The 26,131-nt window shown below is 36.7% G+C and overlaps 2 protein-coding genes across 2 annotated transcripts; both read right to left on the reverse strand.

The window, feature by feature from the left end:
- Positions 1–2,852: 2,852 nt before the first annotated feature.
- Positions 2,853–20,858, reverse strand: fxyd3 (FXYD domain containing ion transport regulator 3). The gene is made up of 8 exons (XM_067410774.1): positions 20,672–20,858; positions 7,301–7,351; positions 7,002–7,037; positions 6,849–6,872; positions 6,673–6,747; positions 4,473–4,509; positions 4,311–4,354; positions 2,853–3,522 (listed from the first exon to the last, which is right to left on the reverse strand). Exons 2-8 carry the CDS (start codon positions 7,332–7,334, stop codon positions 3,503–3,505), a joined length of 270 nt encoding a protein of 89 aa, XP_067266875.1. The 5' UTR covers positions 7,335–7,351; positions 20,672–20,858; the 3' UTR covers positions 2,853–3,502.
- A 355-nt stretch (positions 20,859–21,213) lies between these two features.
- Positions 21,214–24,865, reverse strand: fxyd11 (FXYD domain containing ion transport regulator 11). Its single transcript, XM_067396842.1, has 7 exons — positions 24,809–24,865; positions 22,925–22,969; positions 22,475–22,507; positions 22,334–22,348; positions 22,121–22,195; positions 21,993–22,017; positions 21,214–21,879 (listed from the first exon to the last, which is right to left on the reverse strand). The coding sequence occupies exons 2-7, from the start codon at positions 22,956–22,958 to the stop codon at positions 21,852–21,854; spliced, it is 210 nt and encodes a 69-aa protein (XP_067252943.1). The 5' UTR covers positions 22,959–22,969; positions 24,809–24,865; the 3' UTR covers positions 21,214–21,851.
- Positions 24,866–26,131: the final 1,266 nt, after the last annotated feature.

Genomic DNA, 26,131 nt, shown 5'->3' on the forward strand with positions numbered 1-26,131 from the left:
TTTATTAACAAAGTTCGGGAGGAGCATGGTCAAATAATCCAATCATCATGTCATCTCAACCGCCTATCAACAATCAGTAATCAACATATCTACCCAATCAACACGAGTGCAGGCCTATATATAAACACAGTCAACTCACTCATGATTCCTTAAAAGTTTTCAGCATCCCTTCACCACCCCGTCTCCTCACACTCACCTAGATACTTCCTAAACTGCAATAGAGCGGGGATTCAGGCCAAATACTGAGCTCTGAGCCCTCTCCCCGGACAGCATGCCAAATACACATAATATTTATTCAATCTTATTTGTACGTGTCTGATGCGAAAACTTGATAAATCCAGGCTGTGATGACGTTGAAGAAAAATTATTTATTCATTACAATTAAATTTCGCCTAAAGAAGTAATCAGAATATTCAGAAAGAAATAACAATAATTAAGACATTTGCAGATAAGAGAAAAGAAGCAGAAGCCCAGGAGAGCAAATTATCAACGACTCCATATTATACCATAAGCATAGGGAAATTCCCAACCCACTCAAACTGATGTTTTTGTTCTAATAAGAAAAGGTTACATGGTTTTACTTATTATATCATAAACTGGTCAGATGCCAAAAATAGATAAAAGATATAAGAATTCCCTTAGGGAATTTTGCAAATCTTACACTATCAAATGTCAGCAGAAATAATAACAGACATATTTTGATCGGATTCAAATGAGCAACAAATTCTAAAAAACATCTCTTCTGCTGTACTTGCCAGGCGTCCAATATCTAACCACAGTAAAATTGATAAATCATAAGCCACAAATGATTAACATAAATATGAATGAAATGCATGAATATGAATATAAACCATTTTGGATCCACCAGTGTCAGATTGAATAAATCGTGAAATATCATAGTTGTCGCCCCCATGACCATGACACTAGCCTATGAAGGGCACATTGTTATGTCACATATACGTTCTCTGGCCATTCTGAGTGACCAGAAGTCTGGCGGTTCTCCAATCAGTCATAGAACCATGGTTACGTAATCCCCAGTTCTACTTTCTTTCATTCCAGACCATCAGAGTGGTATCCTAATTTATCTTGTGGAGGCCGCATACCAAAGCAGTCATGAGGGTTCCACTGCCCATCAAGTACAGTAGCAGCAACAGTTTAAAAGGATCATCTTTGATTTATACTTAATGTCTCTGAGAAACACATGCAACAGACACTTTGTCAATGCTGAATTAACCTTTATTCATTAAAAATCCTTTGTGACCATCACAGAGCACATTGGAGGCATTGTAGCCACATTAAGCCTGTAAAATCTGGCAAAAGTAGATGGAGTATTCAACGTTGCTGCATCACAGATGTCGGTTAGCTGCACACCATGAGATGGTCCTCAATGCAGAACACGAGATCCAGGAGGCGAGGTTGGATCCAGATCCAACTCCTCCCACTTTACATAATGGGAAGTACTTATGACATAACGAAGCCTTGTTTACTGAAATCACGTGAATTGGCAGTTTGATGCACGCTCCGAACCACTATTTCGAAACAAAAAAGATTCGTAAAGCTTTGAAGCTTCATGATACAGTGTTTTGAAATCGCACATCACTAGATATTGTTAAAGTCGTAACAAAAAGTATTCTTGTCACTTCATAACATTAAGGCTGAATCACTGTAGTCACTTGAACTTTTTTAAATACGTCTTTAGTAGCTTTCTGGGCACTGAAAGTGTTAACTGTCTTGCTGGAAATGCAGGCCCCACTGAGCCATCGGATTTTATGAAAAATATCTTAATTTGTGTTCCAAAGATGAACAAAGGTCTTACGAGTGTGGAACGACATGAGGGTGAGTAATTAATCGAATTTTCATTTTTGGAAGAACTAACCCTTTAGGATTTTATTGGTCATGTCAATCACAGTACTGAGTGCCTACACCAAACACTGATCCCTAAACCTACCCGTCTCCACTCCCTGGATCTGGATCCAACCTCACACCCTGGATCTCGTGTACTGAGCTACTGCACACCATGGCAACCTGGTATTTCACAAAGGCTGGAACTGCATTAGAATAAATATGCATGATTACTTCTGTCACCCAATGAGATAATCTATCCTTAGACACAGCTTCTGTAATATTGCTGCGGAAATTATCGACCTTTTAAGGGTAATCTTGGTCTGTTGTAGTTGTTTGTTAATTTTTTCACATTTCCTTTCAATTTCCTTTTAATATTCTATGGTTGAATAATGTCATGTCATTGTTTCCAGTTTTTGAAAATGCTTATTGCGTTCATAGAGTGAACCTTTCGCTGTTAGTTTACAGTTTAACAAAAGTTAATTTGTGCTAAGTATCATGGGGTGTAGGAAAAAGGTAGATAGGCTGCCCACCTGAGCATCATGCACAGGGGTGACGACTTAGATATTTTCTTGGCAAAAATATAAGCACCAGGGAAAGACTCCACTAGATAAGGATATGGAGAACGAATGGAAGTAGAACTGTTTTTTACACTGCAATCAGGATTGACAGTTGTATTCTGTTATAATAGTAGTTCCTATGTAATGCCAAATATCAGTGAGTAGAGGGCGCTGTTGAGTAAATTTTAGGCCATTCTGATTGCAAAAGTCTTTTTGTAGCTGTTAATTTCCACCATTATTCACCCAATCACATATAATTTTAACTATTTTTATCTAGCTTCAACTGAATCATTTCTTTAAAACATTTCACATGCATAAACAGGATGTGAGAAGGCTAAATTGTCTAATGCTTGCCTTAATCCACACAAATCTCGTGCTCATCTAAAGCTTTGGGAAACAGTAGGGTGTCAGTCAGCTGGAGACAGAGAACAGAAAACATTGATACAGGTGTTTTTAGTTTTAGTTTCTTTTAGTTTATTTTAGTGTTTATGTTTGAATGATGCTGACAAGTTTTCACACAACTGATAAACAGACCAACTCTCAAATACTACTAGCATGTTTGTGATGAATATGCTGGAAATGAAAATAATATCAAGCACATGACAATATCTCAATGTAAATATGATGGAGCTTTTTTCTTGATAGCATGATTTTTTCTTATTCAATTGCAAAGCAAGTCTTAACAGTGAACTAATTCACACAGACAACAGTGTAATATTGGATGGATCCACTAAAGCTTACAGTAATATTCGGTTAAAGGTTTCCATATGAGATCAGGACACTGCCATTGAAAGCCTTCCCTTTCATACCTACATCCAACATAATTTAATACAATTACTGACAGGATAAAAAACAATTTACATAACTTTTTTGGTAATCGATTTATAATAAGTGACATTACAAAGACACATCTGGCATAAAAAAACAAAATGGTACATTAATTTTCACCTTCTCTATGATCTGGAGCAGATAAGCAGTGAAAACACAGAAAACCTTTGTATTAGGTTCCTCGTCTTAAAGAGAAATGATTCCTCTGATAAACCAGCACATGGGAAGGCAGACCATCTCCTCTGATTGGTTCAGGTCAGGTCAGCAGGTTTTTAGCATTCACTGGCTCTTGCTGTAAAATAGAAAAGTATTAAAGATGAATGTCACATTTAAATATTTAATAAACTGATTTTACATGTTCAGGATATCCGTCTATAGATCAATCTCTTACACTGAGAACACATGGGGAACCAATTTACCTGGAGGCCTGAGAAAAGTGGTCAACTTATCAACTTATAATACACACATATATATTATTTATGTTTCTTTGGGTCGACAATGTCCTAATATTAGTTTTTCATGCCAAATAATTTTTGCTCCTTTTCACCGGGAAGTTTGGAAAATTACAGCATGTTTTCATTGTACAATGAACTCTTAATCTCAAAAGATCAAGGAAAATTTGACACTCATGAACCCTTTAAATAATTTAAACTTAACTCAAATTAGCACAAGTTTTTAATTAAATTCTAATTCTTTTATTCTTCACTATAGACAATGAGATACTGAATAAAACATTTACACGGCACATCTTTGTATCCTGTTTCCCCATCCCCACCCTCAGGGATCATGGAGTATAAATCTCCCAAGGGAGATATTATGACTCATCCTGGAAACCATGTGACTGGTGTTGTGGAGACAGGCCATACGGGCCCACCACTGAGCACAGACCCACTGTATCCCGTGGCATCACAGGGGCACTGGCACAGCAATAATTAGCAGATGGATTTCATGCGTGAAACACACGTCCATATAAGTGGCGTGTTTCATAAGGGCTCTTGAGGGGGAGAGTGCTGATTTATACCAGGTTACCAGCACTGGCTTCATGTTACTGGTTGCACAGGCAGATGAGGGCGGTCATACCTGTGTCATTGAGCATCGCTTGAGCGTTACTTCCTGTCCTCCTCCTGTCAAAAGAGAACTGCACTTTTAGAGCTAGTCAATGAACATACAAGTAAAACACCACAATGTGAAACTATTAACTGAATAAGTAATAAAATTAGCTGTATGTTATTAATTGTATACCTTTTGTCCTGGTTGAATTTGCATCTGCAGTGGCCACCTGTAAAAATGGCAAAAGATGTTTTTTAAACAGGATGCTGAGTGAATCAAAAATATGTCCAGCTCACATTTCATGTCAAGATCCAAAGGGAAAAAAATTATTAAAGCACACATATAAGAGTTATGGCCATATACCAGCACGGAACGTCCTGATTTTGCTGAGTTAGACAAAATATTTTGTTGATCCTGGAACAACATTCCTGTGTGAAAATGCAGTCCTAACCATATCCCTAAACCTAACACTACCCATGAGTTATCGTTAAAATCAGAGGGAATTAATAGGTGAACAACACTGATGTAGAAGCACCTAATCCTGGCTGTAAGCATTTAAACTTGCTAGTAAACTTGGCCCTCAAATCTGATTGGGTGATTGGAATGTTGTTCCAGGATCAACAAATAATTGCACTTGGTAAAATCAGGTTCTGCAGCAGGACATCTGAATATTTTCAGTTCAGTGGACTATGTAAATAAATCCATTGAGTGATTTCATATGATGGCAGTTAAAATAAAATAAATTGGTGTTTTTGAACAAACTGGGTGAATAATTCAATCACTTATGCTGAATTCAGGAACCGTGCTAGCATAATACTCTGACCATTTCTGTCAAAGAATGATATTGTAAAATTAGTAAGAGTAGTAAGTCCCACTTTATATTGAGTGTCTTTAAGTACTATGTACTTTAAATTAATCTTTTGATATAATACACACTTATTGTGTACGTAAATCTACATGATTTTACTTTCTTTTTTTAAAAAAAGAAAAGAAAAAACCTGCATGTAATTACAGCTGTAATTAATTTCTGTCCCTTACCCACCCATATCCTACCTCAATAGTGGCACAAGTGTTTTGCAATACAACATAAACATCATATTTTATATAAATAGTTAAAGACACCTAATCTAAAGTGTGGCCGAGTAGTATGCTAGTATACAGATCCGAATTCAGCATCAGTGATATACTTGTTTTGTTTCTGAATGAATCAGAATTGGTTGAATGAATGATCCAATGACTCGCTTCTTTTGTACCTAAATTAATCTATGTTATTGAATGAATTGGTTGAGAAAGATTTAATGACTCACTCCTGACCGTTACACAAAACAAAGTCTCTTCTTGCCAGTGTTGCCAAGTCCATGGTTTTCCCGTAGATATTGCCTACTTTTAAATTGTTGCACCCCCACCCCCTATTTTTTGGGCTAGTTTTGATTGGCCATTGGGCTAGTTTTGTTGTGCAGACCTGGCAACCTTCTTTGTCACCATCTAATGGTTTAATTAGGCTATGTAACATGCAAAAAGATAGGCCTATGTTTGCCCGGTTTCACAGACAGGGCTTCGACCAAGCCAGGATTAGGCCTTAGTTCAATTATGACATTTAAAGGGTTAGTTCACTTTACGAAGCTTATGTTTCGAATCAGTGGTCGGAGCGTGTATCAAATGATCTCAAACTGCCAAAGTCACGTGAAATCAGTAAACGAGGCTTCGTTGTGTCATAAGCGTTTTGAAATTTCAATGGTTCACATAACTTTGGCAGTGCTCCGAACCACTGATTCAAAACAAAAGATTCGTAAAGCTTCAAAGCTTCATAAAGCAGTGTTTAGTTCAGTGACGAGTGCTAGATATTGTTGAATTAAGTCATTATTTGTTTTTTTGTTTTGTTTTTTGGCGCACAAAAAGTATTCTCGTCCCTTCATAACATTAAGGTTGAACCACTGAAGTCACATGAACTGTTTTACATATATTTTAGTACCTTTCTGGGCATTTGAAAGTCTAAGTTAACTTGCTCAATGCAGGCCTCATGAGCCATCGGATTTTATCAAAAATATCTTAATTCGTGTTCTGAAGATGAACGAATGTCTTACGGGTGTAGAATGACATGAAGGTGAGTAATTAAAGACAGAATTTTCATTTTTGGGTGAACAAACCCTTTGAGTAGCTTTTATAAATGTGCCTTAGAAAAAAACATTACTGGTGTTCATCTTGAGACAAAACAATGGCACTGACATATTTTAAGATAAGTCAGTGCAAGTTCCTTTCTGTTAAAACAACTCAAAAATGCATTTTAGCTTGGGACTAAGCTTAAGGCTTGTCTGAGAAACTATATCTCTCAAATTTTGTCTGAGCAAATTAAAATCTGTTATCTGTAAAACTGAGTCAGTGACAAACTCACTTAGGAGAATAGTGATGCCAATCAGACACAGAATCCCTGCCAAGATCAAACCTCCAACCCGAAGTCTGTGATAATCTAGTGAGAGACAGAATGAATGATGATTAAAGAAAATCTTCAGAACTCCTTAAGCAAGATTATGGGTGATATGCTCAAACTAAAAGATCTGTGCAACTAACCAAAATTGAAGGGGTCTTCCTCTGCTGCAAAACCCAAACCAGAGAAAAACATTAATCATCGCATGTAACGTGTTAAGATATTTTATCACAATGATGAAAACAGAAGCAAAAAGAGGAAAATAACAGAAAAAATTGAAAAGTGATATCTCTTACATGTCTGCTGACCTTCCGCCAACACAAGGGAAAAAACTATGAAAGCAATATAGTATATTAGCAAAATAAAATCCAAAGGTTGTACGGTCATGTGTGTGTTTATTATTAAAGGTGGAGTAAGTAGTTTTTGAAAATCTACTTACCCCACCTTTAATAGTTACTTGTGGTCTATACAGATAAACCTATAATGAATTTACATTTCTCTAAAATATGGTATAAGACATGACAACAAGCACATTTTTTTAATTAAATACTACAGAAAATAAAACAATAAAATAAAAAAATAAAAACAAACTCACGTGTCATGAAAACCAGTGCCAAAGTCTTCATCATGATAGTGTGGTTTTAACCTGCAACACAAAATTAGGTTTGCCATGAAAAAATAAAACAAAACATAAAGGTAAGATGCATATGCTCTACTACACAAAATGATTACTAATTTACCTTAAAGGGATAGTTCACCCAAAAATTAAAATCCTTGTTTTGGTGAGTGTTGATGACAGAATTGTAATATTTGGGTGAACTTGCCCTTTACTGCATGTTGCAGGCCTTATTGTGCATGATTGGTCAATAGTAGCTTATCATTAGTTTTATTCAAATTTTTTTTTTAAAAAATGTCTTTGAAACGTTCATTTTCGCTGCTGTTGCCAAACCCTTTTACTTTTTTCTTCCCCTAGAGCCACCTGACTTTATGATCCAATCATCTTCAGAGGAATAAATTCAAGTCCCTCCCCACATTTTCTCATTGATTATCATTTTCCTCTCTGACATAAGTCAGATTGCAGTGACGAAAAATGTATTGTTAATACGAGCTGAAGATTTTCACATTAAAACAAGTGTAATAATACAATTACTATTGGAAAGCAGATCATATATCTCCTGCGTACACAAGAGCAAATTCCCATTATGATTTGCAATCCACTTATGCTCTAAATATAACATGAATCCACTTAATGCCTGAATTATTGTCCTCTGCCAGCTTCACTTCAACAAAATGGGGATAAATCAAATGATCACAATCCTTGCCAATACATCTGATCTGATTAAACATACTGGAGCAACAAATAGCAGCTCTTGAGAACACAAAAGCAGACCTGGATCATCTATCAACAACGGCCTGGAACATCTCAGCAACCAAACGTTCATCACCAACAAAACAGCTCCTAGGAAACACACATCAAGACGCTAAACCCCTTCTTGTAAAAGACGACCTCTGTGCTAGAGGTTTATATGATCTGACAAACGCATATTTACGTCTACACTGTGGAAACATGCTGGAGCACCAATCCAGAGCTTAGCTGGGATTTTCCATTTCGTCTCCGAGAGACCAGAGGGAATGCTGTGCCCATCCCTACCAGCTCGAGATGATGTAACACCCTCCACTTTCAGCTTCCAACCACGGTGGCAGAGAAGGGGAAAAATAATGGGTTCACCAGAGACATGCTGAGACAAAATAAAGTCCAGTATTTCAGCCCTTTGATCAGAGAAGCCTTTGCCAGCGTGAGCGGCGAACAAAGCAGCAGTTAATCTAGAGCTTTTCAGAGAGTCTCCAAAGAGGTTTAATAAATCACCCCTTGTGTCTGTTTTTATACCCTATTGTCTTGCACGTTAATTATCTCATTTCCTTCTTCTTGTAAACACGCAGGCCACATTGTGTCATGGATTCAAATTTATATAGAAGGCCTGCTTCATTATGTTCTCAAGCATGGGTGCCTGATCAATTTGTTTATGTAAATCAAGTCAAATTAGCTTCTGTGTAGAACATGAAATTTGCAAACAGGTGCTAGTCTGATGGTGATTTCACGTGTCTATTAAAGAAATAGTGCACTCATTCTGTCATAATTAACTCATTTAAATAAGACTGAGAATTCGGATCTTAAATGTTGACTATTTGGAAATATACCTCTACTGCAAAACTGTATTACTTTTCTGTCTTTTTTTGTTCTTTTAGTTGCTTGGCAGGTGTGGACTTTCACTGTCAGTCTTTTTTGTGGCGATTCTCAGTCCCCTTCTCTGCAGTTTAGGTAGTTTCTCCATTAGATGGCGACAGTGACAGTCCTTCTTTTTTGTATTGTTAGTTATGCTACATTCCTACGGAGCCCCGGACATGACATGCAGGGAAAAAAAATTAGTAGGCTAAATCAGGCGCATGATTTATAAATTGAGGGAACGAAATAGTAAATTGTAGGCATGTTTTAGTAAATTGAGGGAACAAATTAGTAAATCGTGCGTACTATTTATTTATTTTTTTGTCATGTGCGGGGCTCCGTACATTCCAGATGAGATTGGATGTGGGAATAGCTATCCCAAATTAAATATCCCACTTCAGACCACAGCAAGTTCCAGGCAATTTGACGCAGTGTTGCCAGGTCCGCGGTTTTCCCACGGAATTGTGCTACTTTTCACGGAGCCCTGAGCATGATATGCAAGAAAGAAATAGTAGGCTAAATCGTGTGCATGATTATTAATTCGTTCCCTCGATTTACTAAAATGTGCGCATGATTTACTATTTAGTTGCCGAAATAGTAGGGATTGGGGGGTGGAATATTAGATCATACGCACGATTTAGTAAATCGAGGGAACTAATTAGTAAGTCATGCACACAATTTAGTAAATCAAGGGAACGAATTAGTAAATCCTGTGCACAGTTTAATTTTTTTCTTGCATCTCATGTGAGGGGCTCCGTAACTTTTACACTGTTGCCACGGGTTGAATCAACCTAAAATAATGTGATATTTAGCCCCTGGAATGCAATTTTTACCAAGGGACCCCCCTGAAATGCCATTGGGCTAGTTTTCGGCTAGTTTTGAGGAGCAATTGGGCGGGTTATGTTGTGAAAACCTGGCAACCCTGATCTGATGACACGTTCACATGTTGAACACATGATGTCGTCATGACACAACAAGAGCATATCATGTTTTTGTGTCAATTATAGCAAAAACTGAATAAAAGCAATATAAACTCGCTTTGAAAACAGCTGATGACCTAAACAGCCTAAGTTATTATTACATTAAACTTAATATCAAATGTTAAATTTTGTTTTTACATTTGTGCCTACTGGTAGCAGGACTTGCCGACATCTTGGCAGTGATGTCAATGAAATGACGCGTCTCGCTGAGGTTGTGGTTGATCGATGTACACCGTTCACAGGTCGAATGTCCGACTTTGAGTGGCGTTCAGACATTATTTCCAAGAATGAGGTGGGAAAAATTTAATTCCAAGCTGTTTCGTTAAAGTACTACTTCAACGAAACAATTAAAACAATAGGTGGCAACATTTGACTGTAAGTTGGTTATTATTAGCGAGTCACTGAATCATTCTCAACTGATTCACTCAAAAACAATGATTCATTCAGGTACTTGCTCTGTATGAATTCGTTTGAAACTAGTTTAGTTGGTATGACAAAAATAGACAAAGTAACGGTCAATATTATGTCTCATATGTAAGCTACTCATGTTTCTTATTTAACTGTTGTATAAAATAAATATTACTTGCAATAGTGTTTGTACGGTGGCCGAGAGAGCTCAACGCGCTGCAAATAAAGAAAACATCTTCATCAGTTTGACAACACATATGCGCTGCAAACTCCACAACACTTACAAAAAGAAAAACGCGCTGCAAATAAAGAAAACATCTTCATCAGTTTGACAACACATATGCGCTGCAAACTCCACAACACTTACAAAAAGAAAAACGCGCTGCAAATAAAGAAAACATCTTCATCAGTTTGACAACACATATGCGCTGCAAACTCCACAACACTTACAAAAAGAAAAACGCGCTGCAAATAAAGAAAACATCTTCATCAGTTTGACAACACATATGCGCTGCAAACTCCACAACACTTAGAAAAAGAAAAAACGCGCTTCAAATAAAGAAAACATCTTCATCAGTTTGACAACACATATGCGCTGCAAACTCCACAACACTTACAAAAAGAAAAACGCGCTGCAAATAAAGAAAACATCTTCATCAGTTTGACAACACATGCGCTGCAAACTCCACAACACTTACAAAAAGAAAAACGCGCTGCAAATAAAGAAAACATCTTCATCAGTTTGACAACACATATGCGCTGCAAACTCCACAACACTTACAAAAAAGAAAAACGCGCTGCAAATAAAGAAAACATCTTCATCAGTTTGACAACACATATGCGCTGCAAACTCCACAACACTTACAAAAAGAAAAACGCGCTGCAAATAAAGAAAACATCTTCATCAGTTTGACAACACATATGCGCTGCAAACTCCACAACACTTACAAAAAGAAAAACGCGCTGCAAATAAAGAAAACATCTTCATCAGTTTGACAACACATGCGCTGCAAACTCCACAACACTTACAAATAGTGAAACGCGCTGCAAATAAAGAAAACATCTTCATCAGTTTGACAACACATATGCGCTGCAAACTCCACAACACTTACAAAAAGAAAAACGCGCTGCAAATAAAGAAAACATCTTCATCAGTTTGACAACACATATGCGCTGCAAACTCCACAACACTTACAAATAGTGAAACGCGCTGCAAATAAAGAAAACATCTTCATCAGTTTGACAACACACGCGCTGCAAACTCCACATGTTTTCTTTATTTGCAGCGCGTTTCACTATTTGTAAGTGTTGTGGAGTTTGCAGCGCATGTGTTGTCAAACTGATGAAGATGTTTTCTCATTTGCAGCGCGTTGAGCTCTCTCGGCCACCGTATGTTTGTCTAAACATGATTTCAAGTGTACTTGCTTGAAGTGTTCCACCCACTGATCTATATGAATGACATTCATACAGTAGATCAGTGGTTCTACTGTAAAAATAAGACATTCCTGTTGGGAATGATATATAAAAACTGATTACTGATCATTTTTAACAATCAATTTATTTATTTATTTTTTCATTTTTAAAGTCCTTTTCTCATGAAGATAAAAAAAAAATCACAGGCTACTTTATCAATGTTCATAACTTTCTGTAAAGTCTTCTACATCCAATAAGTGAAACAGATAGTTCTATCTGTACCAAGCAGTGCAAAGATAAATCTGCCAAGAATCTGTCAAGAAAAGCTATTTCAAAGTATTTCACAATCTTCTTAAAGCTCATCATGATACTGTACAAAGAACCGAGAGAAAATGGGAGAGAGTTTCATCTCACTGTTCTTGTTTTAGGCTTGGACAGTCTGGATGTTTTGGCACCCTCCTACCAGAAGAATCACCCAGGGTGCACGGAGATAATAATGAATGTCCTGTGATCTGGTACGATCACGTTGGCTTGCCAGTGTGTGTGTGAGTCATGGGAAAGAATGAGGAATTGTGACCAACCCCACTTCCTCATCTCACATTACAAACCGACCTTCCCTCTTTCAATGTAATGCCTTGTTTTGTTCTTTTTTTGCAGTTGCCATATTTTATTCATTCTAGGAACAATATTGCCTCTCAACCCTTTTTGCTCCTCATATGCAGCATTAAATCCTCATTCAGGAAATGAGAAATTTAAACAAAGATAGCCAAGAAATGCTCTGTGTCTGAGCAAGTCAATACTTTATTCCTGTATTGTGTTTGCATGTAATTTGTCATAGTTTAGTTATTTTAACAAACCCCTCACCAATGAAGTGTTACATTTCGATGATTAACTCACCCTGCACAGTTTATGCTACTCAAATTGTGTGACTTGTTGTGCACTGCAAAAAAAATGTATTTGTCTTGTTTTCCATTACAAATATCCAAACACAAAAGTGTGTTTATGCTTAAAACACATATGGGGTTAGAAAAATGGGTAACACTCTAGTATGGGGAACACATATTCACTATTAACTGTGACTTTTTATTCAATACATTCTTAATTTACTGCTTATTAATAGTAAGGTAGTTTTTGTAGTGTTTAAATTTAGGTATAGGGTAGAATTAAGGGATATAGAATATGATCATGCAGAATAAAGCATTGATATGTGCTTTATAAGTACTAATAAACAGCTGATATGCAAGCTAATAAGCAACTAGTTAAAGGTACAATTTGTGATATTTTTTTTCCGCTAGAGGTCGCTAGAAGCCTATTCAAAACAAAGGCGTAGTTTGATGACGCCAAGTTTTAGAGCGGAAACTTGGGACATGTGGTCTCCATCAAAAAAACAAAAAACAAAAAAAAACAAAAAATAAAAAAAGCATGTGGTCTCCATCTCAACGGACGGTGCAAAAGAATAGGGATTGGAGTCTGGAAGAACTCATGTTCGTGGATGCGATTATTAACGTTACTGTAGTATGAAGCAGAGCAGGACCGAGTGTTGCGGGAGCTGAACGAGGAGCTGGAGCGATTGATCAACACACGCCTCACGAGCAGTGGGACTTTTATTATGACACAGTCGCCGGCGCCGCTTCCGCTTTTCCGGTCATGAGTTTACGGGAGCTGTCCTTGTCGACAGAACCAGCGTCAGATGGTAAACAGTAATTATGTTCCATAAATAAGTAACACAATCCACCATAAAACGTGCAAGAAGTAAATAAGGAACTGCTTGAAGCAAGCTAGTGGTTTGCTGGACGCTAGACACTACTTCCGCATTTGTCCACGGCACTGTTGTCATGTGGTTTCTACGTCAGTAAAGGCGGTAACAAAGGTAACTGACGTCATTGACAGGCGACTGCACTGCCCCGTGTCACTGCTTAGAATGGAAATTTTCTCATGATTTACAAGTAGTTGAAACATTAGAGATATTGTTTGTAATCAGCTGGACAAAATATATAACACTAGCCTAGTGGTTTTTGGATATTTTACTGCAAAAATTTTACATATTGTACCTTTAAAAGTGAGAATTGTTCTTCATACTAAAGTGTTACCGAAAAAAGAACTTATTTCAAAGGGGAAAAAACCCTATTAACTTTTTTTTTTTTTTTTAGTGTGAAGAGGTGTTTTACTGTTCTTAAGTGATCTAACTCTTAAGACTTTGTCCAGCAGGTAGCCACCGAGCAACTACCCAGAACACCCTAGGGCAGAGATGTTGCAACCACATGGAAACCTGCAAAAAATCATCCATAAACACCTTTGGAACCACACAGCAACATCCTGGCAACCCATAGCATCAAGCTGGTGAGTTGAACAGAGTGCAGAAATGGCTCTGTTTGGATGATAGTTTACTAGCAAACCCAAAACACGCACTTAGCATCAGTCCTACACTTCTCTCTCCTAATAACAGTTTGTACATTTAGGTCATGTCTACTACGGGTTTCTTGACCTGTTATTTAGCATTCTGCACATGTATTATGACCGTACTGAGACTCGAACCCACAACCTTCGGGTTTCAAGTCCGACTCTCTAACCATTAGGCCACAATTGCCCTTGTGAAAAAAAGAAAAGAATTTGAGGTTAATTTGGGTTAAAAACATCGCATCTGCCCAATAAATACTGGCATGAGCAGCAAGCTATCCATTTGATTGGCTGGAGATTTGATCAATCTCGAGTTAATGGACACGCCTTCTTCTCTGCACTAATTTGATAATCTAGTAATTATTGCATGCAACAGCTGGTGTAGAGGTGGAGTATGTTCTGTTCTGTGTTGAGGAAAGGAGAGAATTATATTGAAGTAGCAGCTGGCAGGCAGAGCAAGAAACACATTGTTATTTGTTTTGTATTCTTATGTTTTTTTTTTTTTCTAATCCGCAGTAAACATGTTATATACATATACACACTCCTGGGCAAAAAAATAAAAAATAAAAAAATGGGCCAAGCTAAAAATGGCAAAACAGTAAGCTTTTAATTGTCTTAACAACAAATTATTGGTCAGGAAATTAGCAAAATTTAAGCAAACCATGACTTAAAAAGCCACTGCTGTCTCAGAAAACCATCAAAGACAGAATGAAGTATTTGGCAGATTATGGGAAGCTTTGTGTGGAGTGATGAATCACAGTGAAACATGAGTTGCATGGTGATGCTCCAGAGTGGTGTCTTCAAAAATCTGCTGAGACATATAATAATAAATGCATCTCTACCACATTGAAGCATGGAGGAAGCTGGTATTGGTGAGCTGCTTCACTGTGAAAAGTCATTTAATGCTTTGGAGTACAGGAGAATATTGCAGAATGGCTTGCTTCCCACAATGATGTTACTTTTTCAACAAAGACAATGTTGCTGCCCAAACTGCAAAGACCACTGAGAACTGGCCTGAGAACAAGTCCATTAGGCCCATATTTTGGTCTGGTCAGAGTCCAGATTTGAACCCTATAGTGAATATTTGGTCTCAAATTAAACTCAAACTAACTGGGAGACATTTTTCAACTACTCAAGGACTGTTTGAAGCCATTTACATTGAGTGGAACAACACTGACTCTTCTTCCTGTAAAAAGCAGTCTAGAAGTTGGGCAAGGCTATTCCATGCTACTGTAAGTTACTTTATCTACTTTTTCTAATTTCCTGACCAGTGATTTGTGATTAAAATGATTAAGACCATTAAAAGACCACTAAATATTTTACCATTTTTGTACAATTTGACTCTGCATAGGGTGACATTTGACACCATATATAAATAAAGTAAAAAAAAAATATATATATATATATTATATATATATATATATATATATATATATATATATATATATATATATATATATATATATATATATATACAGTGGGTACACTGACGCCCTTAAATTTTTCGCTCTTTGTTATATTGCAGCCATTTGCTAAAATCATTTAAGTTCATTTTTTTTCCTCATTAATGTACACACAGCACCCCATATTTAAAAACACAGCATTTTTGCAGATTTATTAAAAAGAAAAACTGAAATATCACATGGTCCTAAGTATTTAGACCCTTTGCTGTGACAATCATATATTTAACTCAGGTGCTGTCCATTTCTTCTGATCATCCTTGAGATGGTTCTACACCTTCATTTGAGTCCAGCTGTGTTTGATTATACTGATTCGGACTTGATTAGGAAAGCCACACACCTTTCTATATAAGACCTTACAGCTCACAGTGCATGTCAGAGCAAATGAGAATCATGAGGTCAAAGGAACTGCCTGAAGAGCTCAGAGACAGAATTGTGGCAAGGCACAGATCTGGCCAAGGTTACAAATAAATTTCTGCTGCACTTAAGGTTCCTAAGAGCACAGTGGCCTCCATAATCCTTAAATGGAAGACGTTTGGGATGACCAGAACTAGGGATGTCCCGATCACGTTTTTTTGCCCTCGAGTCCGAGTCCGAGTCATTTGATTTTGAGTATCTGCCGATACCGAGTCCCGATCCGATACTTCTATAATAGCCTACATAAAAAAGAATAAAGAGCGAAAAAACAGATCCAGGAACAGTGCTTTTCCGGTTTTTCAGGTATCTAACAGTAATCAAATAGTAATCAAATATAAAATATCACTGCATATTATCTTTACATGTGTAACCTAAATAAAGATTAATCATTATTGAAGTTACAAAAACTATTCAGTCAAGAGCAGTGGGTGATTTCTTTGTTATTTGTTGTTTTATTTAACATTAAAAACAGGCAGCAGAAATAGTTGTTTTCCCTTTAAGACATGCACGATCCAGTACACATACTGTTCCACATGCGCTGTCTTTCTCGACTAATATATGTTCACTTAAGATATAACCGACTATGCTTGCTAGGATACTCGCTAGGATGGGCATGTTGACATGATTTTTGTATGAATGTGGCCGCCGAAGCGCAAGACTTGAAAGAGAACTCAGTATTTGCGCACTGACTGAAATAAGCTGACAAATCTTCTCACAGCGCGTGTGAGTTCTCTTTCGCATCTTGTTCTTGAAGGTTTAAATCAGCAAGGCTTAAATGAGTTAGTTTAAATACAGACAGCAACGTGTGCTGTTCAGGTCTCACCTGCGCTCGCACGCTATCAACACCCGGGTGATGACGGCGTAAATGACTGGACATTAGAGCAGACGACACTCACAGTTAACAGTTTACAAAGAGTGACTGTTTTGTCCACGCTTTCTGATTATCGTTGTAACGTTTTGTGCATCTATCGACTGAAACATACATTATCTGAACTCTGTCTGTTTTCCACGTTGCTATTTTAAACAAACCATATTAACCAATAGATGCGTCGTCATTCGAGATGGACCGCAGTGCAAGTGCGGTCCGTAAGTGGAGAACCGTATGGTTCGATTTTTTTTTTACCGAGAACCGTTGCACCCCTAATACATATATATCCGAGTCCTGATCGGGAGGTAATGTCCGATTCCGATCGAGTCTGAAACCACATGATCGGGCCCGATTTCCGATCACATGATCGGATCTGGACATCCCTAACCAGAACCCTTCCTAGAGCTGGCTGTCCGACCAAACTGAGCTATCGGGGGAGAAGAACCTTGGTGAGAGAGGTAAAGAAGAACCCAAAGATCACTGTGGCTGAGCTCCAGAGATGCAGTCGGGAGATGGGAGAAAGTTGTAGAAAGTTAACCATCACTGCAGGCCTCTACCAGTCGGGGCTTTATGGCAGAGTGGCCCGACGGAAGCCTCTCCTCAGTGCAAGCCCGCATGGAGTTTGCCAAGATGGTGAGAAATAGGATTCTCTGGTCTGATGAGACCAAGATAGAACTTTTTGGCCTTAATTCTAAGCGGTATGTGTGGAGAAAACCAGGCACTGCTCATCAGCTGTCCAATACAGTCCCAACAGTGAAGCATGGTGGTGGCAGCATCATGCTGTGGGGTTGTTTTTCAGCTGCAGGGACAGGACGACGGGTTGCAATCGAGGGAAAGATGAATGCGGCCAAGTACAGGGATATCCTGGATGAAAACCTTCTCCAGAGTGCTCAGGACCTCAGACTGGGCCGAAGGTTTACCTTCTAACAAGACAATGACCCTAAGCACACAGCTAAAATAATGGAGTGGCTTCACAACAACTCCGTGACTGTTCTTGAATGGCCCAGCCAGAGCCCTGACTTAAACCCAATTGAGCATCTCTGGAGAGACCTAAAGATGGCGTTACCATCCAACCTGACAGAACTGGAGAGGATCTGCAAGGAGGAATGGCAGAGGATCCCCGAATCCAGATGTGAAAAACTTGTTGCATCTTTCCCAAAAAGACTCATGGCTGTATTAGATCAAAAGGGTGCTTCTGCTAAATACTGAGCAAAGGGTCTGAATGGCCAGATCTCTTGGCCAGATCTGTGCCTTGCTACAATTCTGTCTCTGAGCTCTTCAGGCAGTTCCTTTGACCTCATGATTCTCATTTGCTCTGACATGCACATATATATATATATATATATATATATATTTATATATATATATATATATATATATATATATATATATATATATAATATTAAAAAAATCCTGGCTCTTCCAAGCTTCATAATGGTAATGAATGGAATGCACTCGAGATTTTGAAGCCAAAAAAAAATGCATCCATCCATCATAAAAGTAATCCACACAGCTTCAGGTGGTTAATAAATGCATTCTGAAGTGAAGTGATGGGTTTTAGTAAGAAAAATATCCATATTTATAACTTTATAAACTATAATATCTGGCTTCCAACAACAGCCGTATGCGAGTCTAGTTCCAGTGGAAGAGTGATCACTGACCCGGCACATTGACGAACGTGGAAGCACAGAGCATAGAGCAAAATAAAACACCAGTCACAAAGTTTAAAACTAGAATGTTTAAAGAGAAATGTCAGGGTGTTTCAATATAAGAGTCAAGTCAAGTCACCTTTATTTATATAGCGCTTTTTACAATGTAGATTGTGTCAAAGCAGCTTTACATTGATATGGTACATTGGTACATTATTTTGGCTGCACAGCAGCTCTTAAAGAATAGTGTCAATGCAGGCAGATCAAAGCACTGTTGAATATCAAATGTCAGGTCAAATGTCAAGTGTCCCCAACTTTTTAATATAGCTCTGATTGTGTTCGTCTGAAAGAAGGTCATATACACGTAGGATGGCTTGAGGATGAGTAAATCATGGGATAATTTTCCTTTTTGGGTGAACTATCTCTTTAAGTCACATTTGTTCTCACCTACTTTTTCCAAAAACCCTTCACCTCCATACAAGAGAACTTGACACAATCACATGGCACACAAAGGATGCACGCCATGTACACAGGAATCCAGACTGCAGCTATATTAGGAACAAAATTCCAACCCTGAGCACAGGCTGTGAACTTTGAAGTATTGTATGATTATACACTCCAGCACAAACACACTGACAGATGCCCTTTAGTAACTCAGACCATGTAAAATGGAGAAGTAAAAACATGTAGTTCAACAGTGTTTTTACAGACAAAACACTCCAGAAAAGTCCTCAATATATAACTAGATTTGTACTGAAGTTCACAGTGCTTTCAAGCTCTTTGCTGTTCAGAGTGACGCAGGAAGGAACGAGACATTCTACTGAAATGAATCACTCTTCCAAAAACCACAATCCCGCCCTTTCTAGTAGTTAATGTAGTGCGTTCATTGTGCTCCCTTCAGCTAACAAACATCTGTTTCCATAAGCAGATCATGCAATAAAGCCAACACGCTGAAAATATGGCCATGAGCATTTAAATGTAACCCTTTCACACTTCTTTTTTCTTCATTTTGTGATGGAAAACTGGAACATCTGATAAAAGCTAAAAGGTTAACCAAACAAAGCGTGTTTTGAGACAGATGGTGGGCTCCAACTTTAAACATCATGTTAGACTTGTTTACTTTGTGAAGTTCTGGATTTCATCCACTTTTCCATATGTACAGCCAGCTCATGATTTAGCCTCCATGTTTCTTATTCAGATGTTCACAAATATAAATTTGCTAAGATGTCTCACTAAACTAAATGAGTCCAATGTAGCAACACTAAAGATGTCCATAGAACTAAAACAATTTTAATAAAAGCACCAAAAGTCAAATAATATTCAATGGTGATTGGATAATATTTAAAAGCTGGTATGTTCAGCAAAGAATTCATGTGCCTGTGATCTTTAAATGTTGCAGTAATCCAGGACACAGCTGTTGTCCAGAGTGAAGCTGCATGACATTCCAGTTTCCAAATTACTGGAGGGCATACAGTGAGGTCCAAAAGTCTGAGACCACCTTGAAAATCTGGATTTTTTGTTTTGTTATTAAAGCCTCCAAATAAATTTAAAAGTTTTTTTTGTTGTTTTTTCAGTCAGATGTTTATGCTTTTACAGAAGCACAAGATGCTCTTTGCATCATTCTCAAATCATGCTGGAGAACATGATCATCATATTTTGCTCATGCAGCTCCACTGTTGCTCTCATTAAAGCAAAAAGGGAGGAACCAAATACCAAATTCATATACATTTTTCAATTTGACTTTTCACTTATATCGTTATGCTTAAAATTAAATTAGTATTAAATTAGAAAAATGCAAAAGCATGTGCAGTTTCAGTAGTGCTACAGGTTTACAGACCCTACTGTTTTATTCAAATAATGTCTGATTATCTATATTTTTTTTTAATCTTGAATTTTTAGGTACTTTTTAGCATCAGTATTATTAGATACATGAACTTTTTCTTTTATTAATGTCAAACAGACTAACAGCTGGAAAGTACGTCAAAGGATAAACAGATTCCACATTAAAAGTATGTCCACAAAAACCTTTAAAAAAGTTTCTGAATGCTTAATTATCATATTTCAATACAATGAACTTGACTAAATCCATCAGCCGTAACATATGTTTCAGTATATAAAACTTAAAATGGTATCCAGAACCGATTACTCACCTTTATCTAGGAGAAAGAAACTGAAACGTTGAAGTTTGAAAAGTGGTTGTGAAGGAACCACCCTTAACACATGTAAAGATCTGAAGACTGACAGAAACCAACACCCTACACAATCCGCTCAACAGGTTGGCTCAGTCCTGAGTGGGTTGAGTTTTGAATGAAAGATCCTTTCTCCGGGAGAGCAGCTCTAATAGTTTTTAGTTTGTTATGCACGCTCAGGCTGAACTGATTCTACACACAATGATGGTGGACACAATGATTCAAACAGGCCCTTACAAAAGAGTTTTATGTATTGATTTTTCAGCTGTGTTACTCAATTTAAATTATATATTTAATTGTGTTGTGTTTTTAAAGTTGAAGGAAATGTTCAGTAGATGCTGGTAATTTTCTGGCAAGACATTATCCATTTTTCTATGGATTATTTACAGTGTACGCTCTTTAAAATAATGTCCCAAAGTGGTGTTTCTGCAGCGATGTCATAGAAGAACCATTTTTGGTTCCCCAAAGAACTTTTCAGTGGACAGTTCTTAAAAGATCCAGGTTTTATTTTTTTCTTAGTGTAAAGAACATTTTAATGATTTAAAGAATTTTTTTCCACCATAAAGAATCTTTCGTGCAAAGGTTCCATTGGTGTTCATGGTTCTTCATGGAACCATAGATGCGATTAAAGAACCTTTATTTTTAAGAGTGTAAAACATTGAGAAACAGGTAAAATAAATATAAAAATAATAGCTATTACTATTATTAACATATCCCCCATGCTTCATTAATGCATTTCAACATTTGATTCGATAAAAGTTATCCAAAAAAGACATTTGAGCTTCATCTTGCACAAGGCCAGCCAGTGTTTGAACATCTCTCAGCCAAAACAACCTCAGGCATAAAATAATTACTTCAAATGCATATTTGCAGGCCCATAGCTGAGAATATTTATTAAAGCGCCACTTGGAGAAATTACAGAAAATCTATAGAATAATTCTACAAATTCAAAATAACAGCAGCTCAGTTTTTTGGGGGCAGGAACTGTGATTAATGAATAAAATAAATAGTTGGAAAATGTTGAAACAATGGAAAAATTACGGAAAAAGGAGATAAAGTACAAGTGAGAAGTTAAGCTATTTAGCCATCTGTAGTTTAGACAGTTTCTTCTACTAGTTTCAGCAGATGAAATCCCTGATCGTTAGATTTTGCTTGCGTCTTCTTCATCCCTATGTCAAAGAGATGAGTGAATTTTAAATAAGTTTTTTCTCAATAATATCAAAATGTACATAATTTTACTGAGATGTAAACGTGTATGTGGCGCTGAGATCAGGTGACCTACTTTCTTTTTGGTTTGCACTGCCCCCCTGTGAAGAAAACAATCTGTTACTCTTTCTGTGAGTATATAATGTCAAACATAAGGTTTTTGTTTGGTAGAAAATGCATGTGTAAAAATTTGGAGCTACTTACAACACAAAACTGTAACCCCTCCTGCTACAAGCAGGCCTGTGAAGACCAAACCCCCGATCCTCAGTGCCTCATAGTCTAAAAAGAGCAGGAGTCAGCAGCTTGCCAAATTTAAGGCTGTTCAATACTGTATAGCTTAAAAATGATGAAAAATGTATTATATTTATTAAGTTTTATTTATTAGGAAATCATTAGCATCCGCCCCAGGATACTTACTGTAAACAAAAGGATCTGCAAAGGCAAAAGAGAGAGAAGAAAAGTTAGAGTGCTCTTGAAAACAGACAAAAATACTGCCAGAAATGTTCTCGTTGCATAAGACTGATATAGTGATATAAGAAACAAACACTTTTGCCTTACTTGCTTCAGCTTGACCGAAGAGTGCCAAGAAGACTGCAGATGAAAATAAGGATTTGTGTCAAATCACACACACATGTACACAAACAAAGAAATAATTGCTGACATTAACAAGCTAATAAAATATCAGACATTTGGGAAACTTTGGACTTGGAAAAAGGTTATACACTGAAAACATTGCAATCCTAGGTTTTTCAACATTTAAACATTTGCTGTATAAAATAAGCAATTTTAAGTTAAAAACAAAATCATAGAATATATAATGTAATGAGAACTTAATACCATAAAAATACTGTATTGTTAATCATAAATTACTAATCCTTCCATCAAATCACTAAATCCAAGTATAAATGTGGATGGAAAGTCTCTTTTGAATGTTTGACCTTCAGGCCCAAGGGCAGAGATCTGTCTGTGACCTTTACCGTGTACATACTGTAAATAGTCATGACTTGCCTGTAAGGAGAACTAGTTCTGTGAGCTGCTTCATTTTTACCTCTCCTGATCAAGGACACACACACACACACAATAAATGAGACATAATTTTTCTTTTAAAATGATTGTCCACCCAAAAACACAAACTTTTAGAGTCATTTACTCTCCCGCGTGTCATTCTAAACTCAATTTAATGATGACTGTGGCTCTAAAATGACCATAAACGAATCATAAAAGTGATCCATACAAATTGTGTAAGTCTAAAGCTGCACCTGCTCTCTGATGCAGCCATGAATTCATAACATTGTCAGATGTCAGACATTGTTTAATATGTGAGCGAATTGTTCTTTTGAGTCTTTTCTATGAATCAGTTGATTCAGATCATATTTGAATCAGACTGATTCAGTCAATTGTCCAGTCAGCCCACTGGAGTGGTAGATTAAAAGTGAATGACGACTTAAATTTAGGTCTGTTTCTTACACAAAGCTTTCATAAGATTTCAGAAGTCGTATGGACTTCATGATGCTTTTTTCAGTCCTTGTTCAGCTTCATTATATTGAAAAGAGAGGCCAACATTTATGGAAAAATAAAGTCATACAGATTTGATCATCATGAGAGTGAGTAAATGACAAAATTACAACTATTAACAACTACTAACACTTAAGATATAGTATTTCAGATTTATTTTGTAATCATTTTTCAGTATACATCACTAACAAAGTCAGCGTCGGCTACTTGCAGCACTTATAATTAGATCTAATATGTTCCTTTCCCATGTGCAGGTCAGCGGTGAGATGCAGACCTATGAGATGAAGAATGTTTTTTAAGAAACTCCAGCTGTAAACGCAGCTGAGAGAAAACAGCGCTTGTGTTTTAAAAGTAAATAGAAATGGCGGGTCAACGCAGTCAGGACGCAGCGCGTTCCAGGACACTGCTGGTGTACCCTTGAACGCCTGGAGGTGTTTTGGAAAATTTGCCCTCCCACCTCCTCTGGTTATGGAATCATCTTGGATCAGTAAATCAGCACTTTCTTGATCTCACTGACCACACATGTGCCCTGACCGATGTCTGGATGGAACATATTTTTTGTTGCATTAATGCATCTTATAGGGTAAAAATGACTGATTATCTTTTAAAATACAATTCCTCTCTGCAATCTTATTAATGTTCAAAAAGGTTTTTTTGGCAGTGATGCAATAAAATAACCATTTTTAGTTTCCTAAAGAACCTTTCATTAAACCATTCTTATAAGAAGAATTTTGTATCTTCCATGGAGGTTCTTCATGGGACCATCAATGCAAATCAAGAACCTTTTTTTTTATTTTTTTTTTTTAGAGGAAATATTTACACAAATTTCTTGTAAAATAGTTCTCGAAATGTCTATATATCTAAAATGCCAACTTCGGCTTTCGACCTGATTCTGAGAGATAATGACTTCTTAGCAATGCCAGAAGTAACAACGTGAGTGAATTGTTCTTTTGAATCTTTTCTATGAATCATTTGACTCAGATCATTTTTGAATCGGACTGATTCAGTTCTCTTATAATCACCTACTGAATTGTCCAGTCAGCCCACTAAAGAACCTTTAAGAGTGTTCCAGGGAATATTTATAAAAATTTCATGTAAAATAATTCTCAAAATGTCCACATATCTAAAATGCAATGGGGTCACCTTCAGCTTTCGACCTGATTCTGAGAAAGAATCTTTATCTAATCATTGTTCATTTTTAGTTTAATTAATAACTTAGAGCATGGATTATATATTTAATCACAAACAGCACTGAATCAAACATTAATGAAGATTTTCTAAAGATCCTCACTGGCCTGCAAGCTAAATCAATAATAGTTGTTCATTGCATCATTCTCATGTCACATTTAGCGCAATCCATTATGACCATCATCTTACCTTAGCAGAGGAACTGATGGCTCTCTGAGCGGTAGATGTTGGATGAGGCTCCTCAGGTAGGCTAAACTCACAACCTTTCTGTCTTTTCTATAACCTTTAAAGATAACTCCTCCTCACTGTATACACATACACAAAGCACAGCATATCAGATTTACCCATTTTGGGTGTGTGCATCACGTCATGGCCACTGTTTAGCCCAAAACATGACCTGTGTGTTGATGAATTACACACAGCTTAAAAGATGGAGGCCAACATGAGTACACCGACAAATCAATGTCCTTTAAACGTTCTTTACTAGAGGTATTACAGCTAATGTCCTTTACCCTACAATCAACAGTAATGGACACCACGGGCAAATAGTGAAAAAAGCCTCAAATTAAATAGAAAAAAATATATATATATATAAAACTATATATATACTTTTTACAATATATGTAATTATATAAAATATATGATTGTGTATATAAAAAACATAAAAAATATCATTTTTAATAATAATTATATAATTAATATACACTACCGCTCAAATGTTTGGGATTGGTAAGATTGTTTTAAGATGGTTTTTAAAAGAAGTTTCGTCTGCTCACCAAGGGTGCATTTACTTAATTAAAAATACAGTAAAAACAGTAATATTGTGAAATATTATTACAATTTAAAATAACTGTTTTATATTTGAAAATGTAATTTATTCTTGTGTTCGCAAAGCTGAATTTTCAGCATCGTTAATCCAGTCTTCAGTGTCACATGATCCTTCAGAAATCATTCTCTGCTCAAGAAACATTTATTGTTTACAATTGTACAAAATATTTGTGTACAATATTTTTTTTATAGAATAGAAAGTTCAAAAGAACAGTGTTTATTTGAAATCTAATTTTTTGTAACATTATTAATGTCTTTACTGTCACTTTTGATTGATTTAATGCATCCTTGCTGAATAAAAGTATTAATTTCTTTAATTTCTTTTGAAAAAAATAAAAATTCTTACTGACCCCAAACTTTTGAACGGTAGTGTATAATATCTAAACATTTTGCAATATATGTAGTTTTATCTAATATAACATTGTGTATTAGGAAATTATATATATATATAATTTATATTATGCACATGCACCGGTGGAACAGTCCTTAAGACACTAACAGTTTACAGGTGGAAGAAACTTAATGTCAGTTCCAATAACTTAGTGCATTAAAGAGACCTTTGTAATGACTTTGAACAACACCAGGAGAAAGTTTCCCAGGGTTCCTGATTACCTGTGTGAACATGCCATTCATTGTCCTGCGAACACTGAGGTCCTGTGATAATATTAGTCCCATGAAAATCGG

This window comes from Chanodichthys erythropterus, chromosome 2 (assembly GCF_024489055.1).
Source record: "Chanodichthys erythropterus isolate Z2021 chromosome 2, ASM2448905v1, whole genome shotgun sequence".
NCBI classification, from domain to species: domain Eukaryota; kingdom Metazoa; phylum Chordata; class Actinopteri; order Cypriniformes; family Xenocyprididae; genus Chanodichthys; species Chanodichthys erythropterus.